At 41.8% G+C, this 14,311-nt stretch overlaps 1 protein-coding gene across 1 annotated transcript in view; it reads left to right on the top strand.

The window, feature by feature from the left end:
* Positions 1–14,311, top strand: part of LOC104384240 (protein mono-ADP-ribosyltransferase PARP14) — a 28,302-nt gene that overhangs the window by 11,922 nt on the left and 2,069 nt on the right. Inside the window, exons 7-16 of the mRNA XM_086615328.1 lie at positions 811–1,047; positions 1,284–1,505; positions 1,941–2,004; positions 2,974–3,123; positions 3,826–3,888; positions 5,195–5,362; positions 9,997–10,203; positions 10,293–10,901; positions 11,908–12,053; positions 13,315–13,489. Coding sequence (XP_086471454.1) covers positions 811–1,047; positions 1,284–1,505; positions 1,941–2,004; positions 2,974–3,123; positions 3,826–3,888; positions 5,195–5,362; positions 9,997–10,203; positions 10,293–10,901; positions 11,908–12,053; positions 13,315–13,489 — 2,041 coding nt within the window. The remainder of the gene's footprint in view (positions 1–810; positions 1,048–1,283; positions 1,506–1,940; positions 2,005–2,973; positions 3,124–3,825; positions 3,889–5,194; positions 5,363–9,996; positions 10,204–10,292; positions 10,902–11,907; positions 12,054–13,314; positions 13,490–14,311) is intronic.

Genomic DNA, 14,311 nt, shown 5'->3' with positions numbered 1-14,311 from the left:
TATTGTCCTGTTGTTTCAATATTGCTTGGTTCCGTTGTCATTTTGGTGCCTGTAAAAGCCGATTCCAATAAAAGAACAATAGTAGATGTAAAAAAGCTCAATATGACACACGTTTAAAAGACTGTGTAATTAAAAGACCTCCAGTGGAACTGCAAAGCAAACACAAGCTTTGGAGCTTTGCCTGTTTTACTTCATGAATGCACAACCACCTGCCTTCACCTCGTTTTGGTGCATGAGGTGCTGCTTTTCTGATAAGATGTAGACAGTCCCACTTCAGTGAAAAGGAGGAAAGGGACATCAAACTTTCTACATTACATGTTCTTTATGTGATAATGTATATTTTGCATCCTGTGATGATGGTAGAGAAAAAGGAACAATACTGCAGCAGTTCTTCACAAGGATACATAGGAAAGGCTGATTCTGGGGAGAGGGGATGAGGCAGACTGCAGAGGTTGGGTTTATTTCACCTGTCCAGACATTGGCATCTGTTTGGGACGAGGTGAGTCACAGCCTTACCTCCACTGAGGGCTTGACAGCTCTACCTGGATGGGTGGATGGACGGATGGATGACCTGTTTACATGTAGGGTCCTGTGGTGTTGGTACTCACAGTGGATCTGTTGCTGCCTACCGTAGGTTTCCTACAAGTCCAGGAATACTCGGTATGCAGAAGCTGTGCTGAAACCCAGGTTGTTTCTCCATTGGCATCTTGTTTTTCATGCTGTGCATTTGCTTCGGTAGTGCTTTTAGTCCCGATGCATATTTTTACTTGAAATCTGGCTATAGATATTTTCCATGTAATTTTGTTGCAGACGGATGTTATTGTCAACAGTGTTGGCACAGATCTGCAGTTTGGCGTGGGGCCTCTTTGCAAAGCTTTACTGGAAAAGGCTGGACCAGCGCTCCAAGTAGAGTTTGACAAAGAAAAACAAAGACAAGTTGCTGTTCAAGGGAGTGTGGTCTGCACCAGTGGATGTGCTCTGGCCTGCAAGTCGGTGCTTCATGCCATACTTCCCGTGTGGGATGGAGGAAAAGGACACACCCTGAAGGTACATTTTAATTATTCAAAAAATAATTTATTTTGAAAACAGGTTTATTTAGAATCCTATCCTGAAGTTTCAGGGTTTAAAATAGTTTAGATGACTCAACTCCATTTACTTCTGTTTGAGTGACCTTAAAGATGCCTTGATGCACTGAGAGCTTTTTCTCATACCAGTATAGTGTCTATGGAAGTAATAATAAATTATGCCTTTTAAAAAAAAATTATCTTTGCTGTGTTTTACAGACCCTAGAAGAAATAATCCATTTGTGCTTAAAGAAAACTGAAGAACTTGAACTGAATTCAATCAGTTTCCCAGCTATTGGAACTGGAGGGTTTGGATTTCCTAAAGCCGTTGTTTCTAAGTTAATGTTTGATGTGGTATTCCAGTTCAGTCGTAGTCGCACCCAGAAGACTCTCCAGGAAGTTCATTTTCTCTTGAATCCAAAAGATCTGGATAACATTCAGGTAGTTCTCAGGACAAAGCCCTCTGTTACATACTGTTCTAGTTATGCCTTAACAATGTATTTTAGTTATATTGCTTTCTTAATTAGCACTTTCTTACTGCTGTGGGCTGGTGACAGTGGGATCTCTCTCCAGAGTCTCACTCAGTGTCTCCGAAACTCTCGGCAAGCACAAGTTGCAGGAAAAATGGCCTCAGTGCTGGCACTGTAAACACCTCTAGATGCTCGCTCATCTTTTGACAGAGGAGTTCTAGCAACGCAAGGACAGTATCTATTATCACACTGTCCACACTGAGGCTTCCACTGTTGTTAACGATACCTAAAGACGACTGTAAAATGTGTCAGATGGCTCAGCAAGAGCTGCATGACTGTTAATTATAGAAATATTTGGTATATAAACTCTGTAATACTATCTTTGGTACCTTTTTTCTCTTCTTAGGCTTTTACCACTGAACTAGAACATAGGGTAGCTGAAAGTTGCGGTGCTGCAGCACGACAGTCAAGTAAGTTGTGTAGGGGCAGGAGGTGGGACACAGAAGAGAATGTAAATACTGTAAAGTGGTTTTATAGATATCAGGAAACAGATGAAATGTCATCAAGACACAGAGTGGGTTTTTTCCTCCTAATGATCTGGCATCCTTAAACTCCATTTGTAAAAATCTTAAAGAGGAATTTCTTTTGTCGAGGACTTGCTCATCTTTTAGCAAGGCTATTCTTCTCACATGCAAGAGGATATCCTGGTAGGAGAACCATTAGTTTGTCGTACTCAAAAGGTATAAGAACTTGGTATCACTTTGCCAGACAAGCCATAAATAACATGTATTTCTGTACCTTTAATCTCCTATATAGAGATATACAGAATGGATCATTTCCTTTCCATTTATTAATTGACAGTAGTGCAACACAGTAGCAAAAACATACGAGCAAACTGCATCAACAGCAAAGGCTTATTTATGCTAATATATAGCTCTTTCTTCTCAGTTGATGTGAGTATCAGTGAGATGAAGTTACGAGTGTGCAGGTAAAATATGAATTAGATAAGTTTAGACTGGAAGTAAGGAAGGGGTTTATATCTGTGAGGGTAAAGATGAAATAACTTACAAAAGTAGTGTGATGGAATCTCCATTACTAGCAATGCTTAAGCTGGATACTCCATTTCTTGTAAGAGTTAATTCAGGAAACTCTTACAGAGCTGATCAGATGAGATAACCCCAAGAGTCCTTTCTGAATTTATATTGCATAATTTACAGGAATAGAAATGGTTTCACTTTCACAGGATTTAGACGGTGAGAATACTGCACCTTCCTGCTTTCAGAAATGGAGTAAAGAGAAAGGCAGGGACTCTCTTATGTCCATCAGACTGATCTAGAGCATATTCCTCAAAAGGATAAGTTGAAGTTTCCATTAATGGAAGAGAATAATACTCCAAACTAGAAAAGAAGTGTTTTAAGGAGTTTTTCTTTCCTTTGCAGATTTCATTAGGCCTGTTTCAACTGAAGTATTGGGAGTTCATGAAATGCAGATTGGTTCCATTACACTCCAAGTAATTAGCGGAGATATTACCAAGGAGGATACAGAGGTTATAGTAAACATATCAAATTCAACATTTGATGCCACATCAGGTATTATATCAAATATGTAGCTGTTTAGTGATAAATTTGTGCTAGTTTTTAGAAGGGGAGAGGGGAAAGAATTGTCCGTATGTGAAACTTTTATGAAGTATTTTTCGGATGAGAGAGAAAGAGTTGTGATTAATCAGGAAACAGATCTTAAACAGTTTTTTTACATGTCCTAAATATTCCATTTAGTTTTCAAACTACTCAAACAGAAGATATCTGACCAGATTTTTCTTTTTTAAAAACCAAAAATGCTTAAATAAAAGGGAATTTTTAGATCAAATGTAATTCTGCAAAGCTGCTCTTGTCCTAATGTGTTCCACTGTATGCCAAAGCCCTGGTTAAGTAAATTGACCTGTAAGAAGCAGAGGATTCTTTGGTAACATTGGGAATTGCCAGTGTGATGGACATCAAATGACATAATTCAAAGCAATCAGAGTTTGGTGAGGGGCATACTTTTGGCTGGTAAAGTTATTAAATAGGTGTTTCTTAATGATTTATAGTCAATAATGAAGGCAGTGTTCTTTCTGCAGCCAGTACGGTGTGTCAGGGAGGGCACTTAGGGGAACTGGCAAGGTTTTGTGCTTTGCCGGGTCTTACCCTGTAAGAATTTGGGGTGTTTGTAGAGTAGAGAAGTTGGGTAGAGTTTTGAGTAGAAATAGCTAACTTGTCTTAATGAATGCTTGTGCTTTTCTTGTTTTATTTAAGGGGTCTTCAAAGCAATTATGGATGCTGCTGGTTCCCAGGTAAAAGGAGAATGTGCTCAACATGGTATGTGGAAGCATACTGTTTTGTTTGATTAAATTATTTTTTTGTTCTCTCTGGAAACTTAAAGTTGTTTTACAATTCTCTACTCCAATTATATAATTATTTTATCTGAAAAAATAACTTTCACTTTTAGGAATTCTGAAAAGTCTTGTCGTTGTGACACCTGCTTTGAGAGATTTTCTTTTCGCAACTGAACAGAAGATGGATACAGTTTTCTGATGCTAATAAATGCTTGGAAATTAATTTAAGTTCTTCACCTGTGAAATTGCTCATGCGTGTTCCTGACTTAAGAACAGAAACAGTCCCATTGACTTAAGCATAATTTTTAAGCTCACCTGTTGTCAGCTACAGGAGAGCTGAAGTTTTGAAACTGAAGACAGTAGTTGAAGACTATCTCTTGGTGTAAGCACATGCAGGACTGTCTTTTAAAAGCTAATAGCAAATCGGCTTATATTCACAAATACATAATTATTTTTTATTGAAATAATGTAACTGCTTATCACCCTGATCATGAGTTTGTAGTCTGCATTCTGCCAGACCAGTAGAGCAGTAAAATCTCAGCTCACTGTGGTTGACTCCTACCAGCACAGGAAGGAACATGTCCTGGTTGCAGAAACAAAACGTTTCCACTCTCAGTCCAGAAGTTAACTTTCAAGACGGAGTTTCCTGGATGCTTTTCCCAGCCTTTGGCTCTGCAGGCTCTCCCTGTTTATCAGCCTGATCTTGGCACATGGAGAGCATCTTACAATCAGTCGTTACCTTTATGACCAGTGAAGTGGTATGTAACCCTGTTCATCAGTCCATTGATCCTCACGATACGAGTCCATTTTGAGGTGTTTGTAATCAAACATGAGTGCTCTAAAACGCAAACATCTTTTTAAAGATTCCATACCACAGTTCCTAGATCAGTTGGTCATTGTCTTAATGGTATTGTTTTAACCATTCAGCTCTTCTGCAGAATAAGAGTTTGAGCTATAAAAGTGAGCCGTATTTAAATTCAACATAAATTCTGAAATTGTACTTAATAGGAAACTACGTTGTCATAGAGATCTTGGGGAAATTAGAAAACACACAATTACTTGAATTACTTTCTCAAAGAAATTCTGCAATCAGAATATTTTCAGAGAAAACCAGAATCACCTAAAACCAGGATAATAGAGCTCACAGTGGATTTCTTTCCACTTTTTCCACTTCTCTTCTAGTGTGTATTACTCCTGTGTACACTATCATCAATACAACTAGCTGTCTTATCAGAAGAAATAGCCACTTTGAAAATCTTATATCTCCTCCTTAATCTTCTCTCTTCCAGCTGGGAAGCATCAAAGTGGCTTTATTACTACACAAGGTGGAAAATTGTTGTGCAGTAAAATCATCCACTTGATTCACGATGACAACGTGAAGAATCAGGTCTCTAAAGTCCTTCATGAGTGTGAGCTAAAGATGTACAAATCTGTCGCCTTCCCAGCAATTGGAACAGGTTTGCGTTTTCTTGGGAAAGCGATAAGGGCTGTGATGCGGGTAGTTGAGAAACTGGGACAAAGTTAATACCTCTGATGTGGATAACAGTAGACTTCTAAAAGAAACTCTGGAAACTGTGATTTGTGAAAGTTCATTGTGGTCAGTTCAAACACCATCTGCACACTTCAAAAATGCTGCTTTTTAAAATTATTAAAAAAAATTAAAAGCCATCTTAATACTTTCAATATTGATTGAAAGAAAAGGTATTGTTCCATAAAAGACATTCTGTTCCAAAACAGCCTGTGTATCTCAACTGGCCACCCTGACCTTTCTTCAAACTTCCCAAGACCTTGCTTTGGGATTCCAGCCCCACAGAAGGGCTGAGGCTGGGGTTTGTAGGTGAAGAAGGATGAAGATGTGCTGAGACCAAAACCTTGCCTGGCTGACTATGGAGACTGTGGGCTGGGTACAGAATACCTGCAGTTTACACCTTTTATAGGTCTTGTTTCAGCCTGCCTGCTCTGGCGGAGGGCTAGAGGCAGGCTAGCTTATTTGGCTTAAGCTTCTGGTTAGTTTGGGGAGTGGGGTTTGAAGAAAGCAGGGCATCCTTCTCAGACCAAGGCTACCCTTGACTGGAAAAAGAAATTGTGAGCTGGTGCTCGCTCAGTGTGCCAGGTTAGGGTAGGAGCTGGTGCGTGGGTCAGTGTTTGGACTCCACAGTAACAGCTACGGCAGGTCCCCTGGACTGCCAACATCATCTTCATGCTGGTGTCATGACGGCTGTCCAAGGGATGCCATGGCTGAAATTGGCAGGGGTCCCACCAGCGTTTCAGGATAAGCTTTAGGTTGCACTTCAAGCTTGTTGTAGGGGAATGAGAACAGTTGTTTTCAGCTTGATGTTCCTGTTTGTATGTTGAAATACGCTGTAGGCTTGTGCCAAAATCCTCTGCTGATTTTGATTTAGTTTGACTTTGGTACCTGGATTAAAGATGGGGATAGTTACGGAGAGGTAAAGATGGTCTGGTACAGCCCTCTGATTATTATCCGTTACTGGTCATGCAGGTCAGAACTGATGAGGTAGCAGAGAGACATCCAAAAGCCATCAAAAGGGACTTCAGGGCACTGGGGCGATTGGTAGAAGGGTCAGGAGTGCACGTAGTGTTTTCCTCAATCCCTTTAGTGGCAGGAAAGAATTCAGAAAGGAACAGGAAAACACCCTTGATTAACAGATGGCTCAGAGGCTGGTGCCACCGACAGAGATTTGGTTGCTTTGATCATGGGGAGGCTTTCACAGAACTGGGTCTGATGGCAACTGATGGATTTCAGCTGTCTGAAAGGGGGAAAAGGATTCTTGCTCATGAGCTGGCAGGGCTCATCGAGAGGGCTTTAAACTAGGTTTGAAGGGGGAGGGGGATATAACTAGGCTCAGTAAACTAGGCTCAGGGAATAAGGCCTCCCACCCCCCCAGGTTGGAATTGGCATGCTCAGCTGGCTCTCTGAAATGCCTGTACACCAATGCATGCAGCATGGGGAACAAACAGGAGGAGTTAGAAATCTGTGTTCCATCAGGGGGTTATGATCTTGTAGCAATTACTGAGACTTGGTGGGACAGCTCGCATGACTGGAATGTGGTCATGGATGGCTATGTCCTCTTCAGGAAGGAAAGGCCAGCAAGGTGGTGGAGTTGCTCTTTACATGAGGGAGCAACTGGGGTGCACTGAGTTCTGTCCAGGGGCGGATCAGGAGCAAGTTGAGAGCTTGTGGGTGCGAATTAAAGGACAATCTGGCATGGGTGTTATTGGTGTCTATTACAGACCACCGGATCAGGATGAGGAGGTTGATGAGGCCTTCTACAGGCAGCTGACAGCAGTCTCGCAAATGCCAGGCCCTGGTTGTCATGGGGGACTTCAATTATCGTGATGTCTGCTGGAAGGCCTACTCAGCCAGCCAGCCACAGTCCAGGAGGTTCCTTCAGTGCATTGATGATAACTTCCTGATGCAAATGGTAGATGAGCCTACTAGGAGAGGAGCGCTGCTGGATCTTGTTCTCACTAATAAGCAGGGTCTGGTTGAAGCACTGAAGGTCAAGGGTAGCCTTGGTTGTAGTGACCATAAAATGGCGGAGTTCAGGATCTCATGTGGCAGGAAGAGAATACCTAGCAGAACTAGAACCCTGGACTTCAGTAGGGCCAACTTTGATCTTTTCAAACAATTGCTAGGAGAAATCCAATGGGACAGAGTACTAGAAGGTAAAGGGGCCCAAGATAGTTGGTTAGCCTTCAAGGACCTCTTCTTCCGAGCTCAAGACCTGTGCATCCCAACAGGTAGGAGGTCAAGAAAGGGTACCAAGAGACCTGCATGGTTAAATGGCGAACTGTTGGGCAAACTCAAGTGAAAAAAGAGAGTGTACAGATCATGGAAGGAGAGGCAGGCCACTTGGGAGGAATATAGGTCTGCTGTCAGAGGATGTAGGGAGGCAACTAGGAAAGCTAAGACCTCCTTGGAATTAAATCTTGCAAGAAAGGTCAAGGACAAGAGAAAGGGCTTCTTCAAATACATTGCAGATAAAACTAATGCTAGAGGCAATGTAGGCCCACTGGTGAATGAGGAGGGTGCCGTGGAGACAGAGGATAATAAGAAGGCAGCGTTACTCAATGCCTTCTTTGCCTCAGTCTATACTGCTGGAGGCTATCCTGATGAGCCCCGGAACTCTGAGGCTCCTGAGGAAGTCAGGATAGAGGAGTCTACCCTGGTTGATGAGGACTTGGTTATGGACCAGTTAAGCAACCTGGCCATCCATAAATCCATGGGTCCTGATGGGATGCACCCGCAGGTGCTGAGGGAGCTGGCATATGTCATTGCCAGACCACCCGCCATCATCTTTGCTAAATCGTGGGGAACAGGAGAGGTGCCTGAGGACTGGAGGAAAGGAAATGTCACTCCGGTCTTCAAAAAGGGCAAGAAGGAAGACCCAGGTAGCTATAGACCTGTCAGCCTCACCTCCATCCCTGGTAAGATAATGGAACAACTTATCCTTGGTGCTGTCTCTAGGCATATCATATCAAGGATAAGAGGGTCATTAGGGGCAGTCAACATGGCTTCACTAAGGGGAAGTCGTGCTTGACAAACCTGATAGCCTTTTATGAGGACATCACCCAGTGGGTCGATGATGGTAGAGCAGTGGATGTGGTCTGTCTTGACTTCAGTAAAGCATTTGACGCAGTCTCCCGTGACATCCTCACAGCTAAACTGAGGAAGTGTGGTCTGGATGATCAGGTAGTGAGGTGGATTGTGAACTGGCTGAAGGATCAAAGCCGGAGAGTAGTGGTCAATGGGACAGAGTCCAGTTGGAGGCCTGTATCCAGTGGAGTCCCTCAAGCGTTGGTACTGGGACCAGTATTGTTCAACATATTCATCAATGACTTGGATGAGGGAATAGAGTGCATGGTCAGCAGGTTTGCTGATGACACTAAACTGAGACGAGTGGCTGACACACCTGAAGGCTGTGCTGCCATTCAGAGAGACCTGGACAGGCTGGAGAGTTGCATGGGGAGAAATTTAATGAAATACAACAAGGGCAAGTGTAGAGTCTTGCATTTGGGTAAGAACAACCCCATGTACCAGTACAAGTTGGGAACTGAACTGTTGGGGAACAGCAGAGGGGAAAGGGACTGGGGATCATGGTGGACAGCAGGATGACTGTGAGCCAGCAATGTGCCCTTGTGGCCAAGAAGGCCAATGGCATCCTGGGGTGTATTAGAAGGGGTGTGGTTAGTAGGTCGAGGGAGGTTCTGCTCTCCCTCTACTCTGCCCTGGTGAGGCCGCATCTGGAATATTGTGTCCAGTTCTGTGCCCCTCAGTTCAAGAAGGACAAGGAACTGCTTGAGAGAGTCCAGCGCAGGGCCACAAAGATGATTAAGGGAGTGGAGCATCTCACTTATGAGGAAAGGCTGAGGGGGCTGCGTCTCTTTAGCTTGGAGAAGAGGAGACTGAGGGGAGACCTCATTAATGTTTATAAATATGTAAAGGGTGACTGTCATGAGGACGGAGCCAGGCTCTTCTCAGTAGCATCCAATGATAGGAGAAGGGGAAATGGATATAAGCTGGAACATAGGAGGTTCCACTTAAACATGAGGAAGAACTTCTTCCCAGTAAGGGTAACAGAACACTGGAACAGGCTGCCCAGAGAGTTTGTGGAGTCTCCTTCTCTGGAGATGTTCAAAACACGCCTGGACGCGTTCTTGTGTGATCTGATCTAGGTGGTCCTGCTCCGGCAGGGAGATTGGACTAGATGATCCTTTGAGGTCTCTTCCAATCCCTAACATTCTGTGATTCTGTGATAGTTAGTGATGTGTGAGTTTAAAGATATCAGGGGGGCGCTAAGGCCGAAATGCTTGTTGTAACCTCCAAGTAAATGGGGGGAGAATCTCAGAAGGTGTTCCTATACACCTGGGTCTGTGTAGGGTGTCAACTCCTGGAGCTCACAGGCCTAGGCATAAAGCTGAGGTTAAGCCTGGGGCTTTGGCCAGAAAGCATAATGGAGGAGGATAGAAGGACACCAGTCTGTAGGAGCTGCAGACATGGTCTTGGTTTTCTGGATGCTGCCTTGATTTAAATACTGTTCACTGATACGTGCCTTTTATTTTTGTTTAGGTCAGGCAGGGAAGAGTCCAGCAAAGGTAGCTGATGACATGTTGGATGCTATAGTGGAATTTGCAAGCAAAAGATCAGTACAGCATTTGAAAAAAATTAAAATCGTCATCTTCCAGACAAATATGCTCACAGACTTTTACGAAAGCATGAAGAAAAGAGAAGATTTGGATTTGTCCACAAGAGATTCATGGATGTCTGTGCTTAAATGTAAGTAGGTGGGTTTTCTGTGTGCATGGGCATATAAAGTTAAAAGATCTTTTATTTAAAACTAATAATTAACATGTATTTCTTCACAGCATTGTTTTGGGGCAAAAAACAATCCACTGAGAAGAAAAAGCCTGTGGTTTTGGAGAAGAAAGTTGATTTAACCACATTTCAAATTTGTGGAGAAAGCCAAAAAAACGTGGAAGCAACTGAGTCCTGGATAAAGAATTTAATTTTAAAGGAACAGTTTGAAAACTGTATTTCAGATGAGCTAATTGAATATTTTGATGAGAGGGAAATTAACGCCTTGGCAGATCTCCAGAGAAGAAAGCATGTCACCATTCAGTTTGATAATAAACTTTCCCCACCATGCATTAAAATTTCTGGTATTAGCAGGGATGTCTGTTATGTCTATGTGGAAGTCCAAAAAATGATCAAAAGCTTTAAAGATACTGAAGAAGAACGGTCCAAGGCAGAACTTTTTTATAACCTGGTAGAATGGAGGTATCCAGGAAGCAATGGTAGCTTTGTTGCTTTTGATAAACTGACAAATATGCAGCTGGAGGATGCCAAAATAGCTAAGAAACCACATCTGACTGTCAAAATTAACAAGAAGAACTACAAGGTGGATCTGAATACTCTACAGGCTACTGATGACCAAGGAAAAACTATAAACATTCAACGTGTGCCAAAGAATGAAGGTAAATTACAGCTTTGTTAATAAAAAAAAACCTTAATAGTGATTATTGAATGATAATTCTGATAAATGCAAACTCAGGTATTGCAAAGTAGTGAGCTATTCATAACTTTTTTTTTTTTAATTTCTCCTTTTTATTTTCTTTGTGTTTTGTTTTTTTTTCCCCTGGGCATGCCATAGCCAACAGGTTTATTTTTGTAATTAGTGGCAGGTATGACTAAAATCAGAACACCTGTTTTAAATACAAATATTTTTCATAGTGTGTGACTAGTGACCATATGTTTTGTGCTTCAGTCTGACAAAGGAAGTGGTATATGAAGAACGCATAAATTCTTCTGTGGTTTTCAAACAAGTGATGCACAGTGTAATTGCTTACCAGCTAGTGACCAGTGGCTGTCCCATCCGAGCAAACGATCCCAAAACAGATAAGTCCCAACACTGCAATCCCGGATGAGCGAGAGGCCTGAAAAGAGAACAAGAGCGAGATAACACTCCGAGAGTGAGAGCCCCCGAAAGAGCAAAAGCCCTTCTCTCTGGTCAACTCTCATCTATATACTGGGCATGACATTCCATGATACGGAATACTCCATTGGCCAATTTAGCCCTCAATCCTAAATCTAAGCACAAATCATAAGGGGAGTTATGGACGCTTTGTTCCAGCCATGCTCCCCCCTAGCCTGTTGTGCTCCTGCACACTGGCAAAACATGGGAAGCTGAAAAGACCTTGAGACCTCAGTGCCAACTATAAACATCAGTGCACTGTCAACATTCCTTCTCATAAAGAATCCCAGACTAAAACCAAAACACAGAGCTCTTCTAGCTGCTAAAAAGAAAAACTAACTCTGTCACAGTCAAAACCAGGATAGATGTATTGAAGAGAGAGAATATTTTTTGGAATGAAGTATTGTGTAAAGTACTGTCCTCTCAACCCTACATGCAGTCAGTTTATGAGACGCACCCACAAAGCTGAGCTAGGTATCTGTGATAATAATGCAATCTCTGTTTTGCAGATAAGCAGTCAATAGCACTCCCTGCACATTGGGAAGACATGCAAGATGAACAGGTCAAACTGGTGAATCTCAATGCATCATGTCTGGAATACCTGGAAGTTCAGAACAAATTTAAGAAAACCTGTTCCAGCTTTGTCATAGAGAAGGTAAAATCCCACAAGGGGAAAAAAAAGATGAATTCTTGTACTGAAAACATTCATATACTTTCGAAATATTTGTTTGTAAGGTGTTTGCAACCTAATACACCTTTCATATGTCAGTCCTCCCAGCATTGTACAGGGTGGATATAAATCAAATCCAATTTCCCAAGAGTTGCCCTGCCATTTCTGCCTTCTAATGATGCAAAACCAGTGACCATCAGTCTTCGGGCTGACTCTGTGTTCAACTGATGTGATACTCACTAGTTAACATGGTATTTGCAACTAGGAAGTCCTTGCCAATTGGCCATAAAGGTTTTTCCTGTTTTACTACTTCTTCCCTGCCAGTCTCAGAGCCTTTCAGGCTAGACTTGGTTTTACACAAAGTGTCAAGATTTGATCCTGCTTATTGAAAAGTCTGTAACTCAGTGCACTGAGATTTAATTGCCAGGGAGAAGATGGAATTATTCAGAATCAGGAGGAGCGATAAATGGGAGAAAATAAGATGAAATTAAGAGTGAGAATATGTGTTTGAAAAACTTTCTCCCATCCTGCGATTCAATGAGCATGGTCACAAAGACACAAATAGAACAAAATATTAGTGTAAATAGAAAAAAATCAGGTAATGAGATGAAGTCTTTTTCCATTGAAAATGGAAAGCTGTTACAGCAATGCCTTTTAAGATTATACTTTGATGCAGATACGCAGTTTCCCTCTGAGCTGTATTTGCACTGCTGGCATAGGGAGCCAGCAACATCTATCCTCTCATCAATTTATTTTTATATAGGAGTTTCTTATGGGTTTCTAAACTACACAGTAAAAGAAGTAATTTTGACTTCCAAGCTGAGATCTAGAAGAGAAACTTAACATAATGCTATCGCTGCAGTCTACCCTTTAGCAAGAAAATCATCAGTAAAGATGATTAGGATGTACAGAAGGCATCTTACATCATTGCCCCTAGCAGTGGTACAACAGCCTATTTCTAAAAATGACAATGCACAGCTACCATGATTGCCCATGTACCTGGTATACTAGGTAAGACAAGTGCGTGCCAAAAATTTCAAGAGCTTGAAAACCTCTTGTAAGCTACTTTAATTTCTGATTTTTCAGGAGGCTCACATATTCAGTTCCCCAACCCAACCCACATGCTAACAGGGCATAGTGAAAATTACTGCCATTCTTTCAGTTTGGTTTGGTTTTAATGCTTTCCTGCCATGATAAATATTTGTTCCTACCAGTACAAATATAGTTCTATTTTGTAACTTTGCAGATTGAAAGAATACAAAATTCCTTCCTCTGGCAGACATACCAAATAAAAAAAACCTCTCTCTGTACAAAGAACAAAGGTCAAAATAATGAGAAGTTGTTATTTCATGGGACAGCTGCATCCTCATTGAGCCAGATCAACTACAATGGATTTAATCGTGGCTTTGCTGGAAAGAATGGTGAGTCATTATCCAAAGCAGTTAATTTCCTAGATATGTATGAGGTGCTAGGTAATGTTGATGATGTTGTGCTGACAGCACAACATGAAGACTGAAAAAAGTTGGAGAACAAAATAGTTAACAACTCCAGAGCATCATCTATATGGACAGAGGAATTAACCTGTTCAGTTAATCCCTTGTTGATGAATGCCACCCTCTAGAGAATACCAGAAAAAGCTTGCTTACTCTGCAGTCAAGCCTGGGCAGCTTTTGAGATGGTTTGTATGGTCCATCTACAGAAAGTAACAATGACTGCTGTTCAGCATCCTCAGCTGAGATACCAACCACTAGCTGCCCGTGTTTCCTCTCTTAGACAAAGGCAGTTGGCAAAGTAGAGGTGCAGATACTTCTGTTGCCTCCAAAGATAAGGACAGCACAAGCAAACAGAAGATACCACTCCCCTACTATTTTTATGCACATGAAATCAGTTGAAATTCATTAATTCTCCCCCTTTAATAGTTGTTACGGACAACTATTAAATATTTAGCAGAGAGACTTTCTGCATTAGTTCAAAGATTGTTTTGGCCAGTTCCTCTAGTACAGTCATGTTATGTTTATTATTTGGTAGCATTCAAAGATGAAGGACAGGATCCAAAGAAGTGGAACTTGGGCTGAACTGAGGTGCCAGTCACTCTTAGAAGTCCTGCAACCTTACTTCAAAGTTCTTACTTTCTGTTCATAATGTTTTCTTCCTTAAGACACAATTGTAAATGCCTAGGGCTGACTTGATCTTGAGACAGCCAGATAGCTTAACTCGGATCTAGTTGACACTTCAGTGTGATC

This window comes from Tauraco erythrolophus, chromosome 8, assembly GCF_009769465.1.
Source record: "Tauraco erythrolophus isolate bTauEry1 chromosome 8, bTauEry1.pri, whole genome shotgun sequence".
In the NCBI taxonomy this organism is placed as follows: domain Eukaryota; kingdom Metazoa; phylum Chordata; class Aves; order Musophagiformes; family Musophagidae; genus Tauraco; species Tauraco erythrolophus.
Note: the sequence above shows the minus strand (reverse complement) of the source record. Positions and strands in the feature narration are given on the sequence as shown.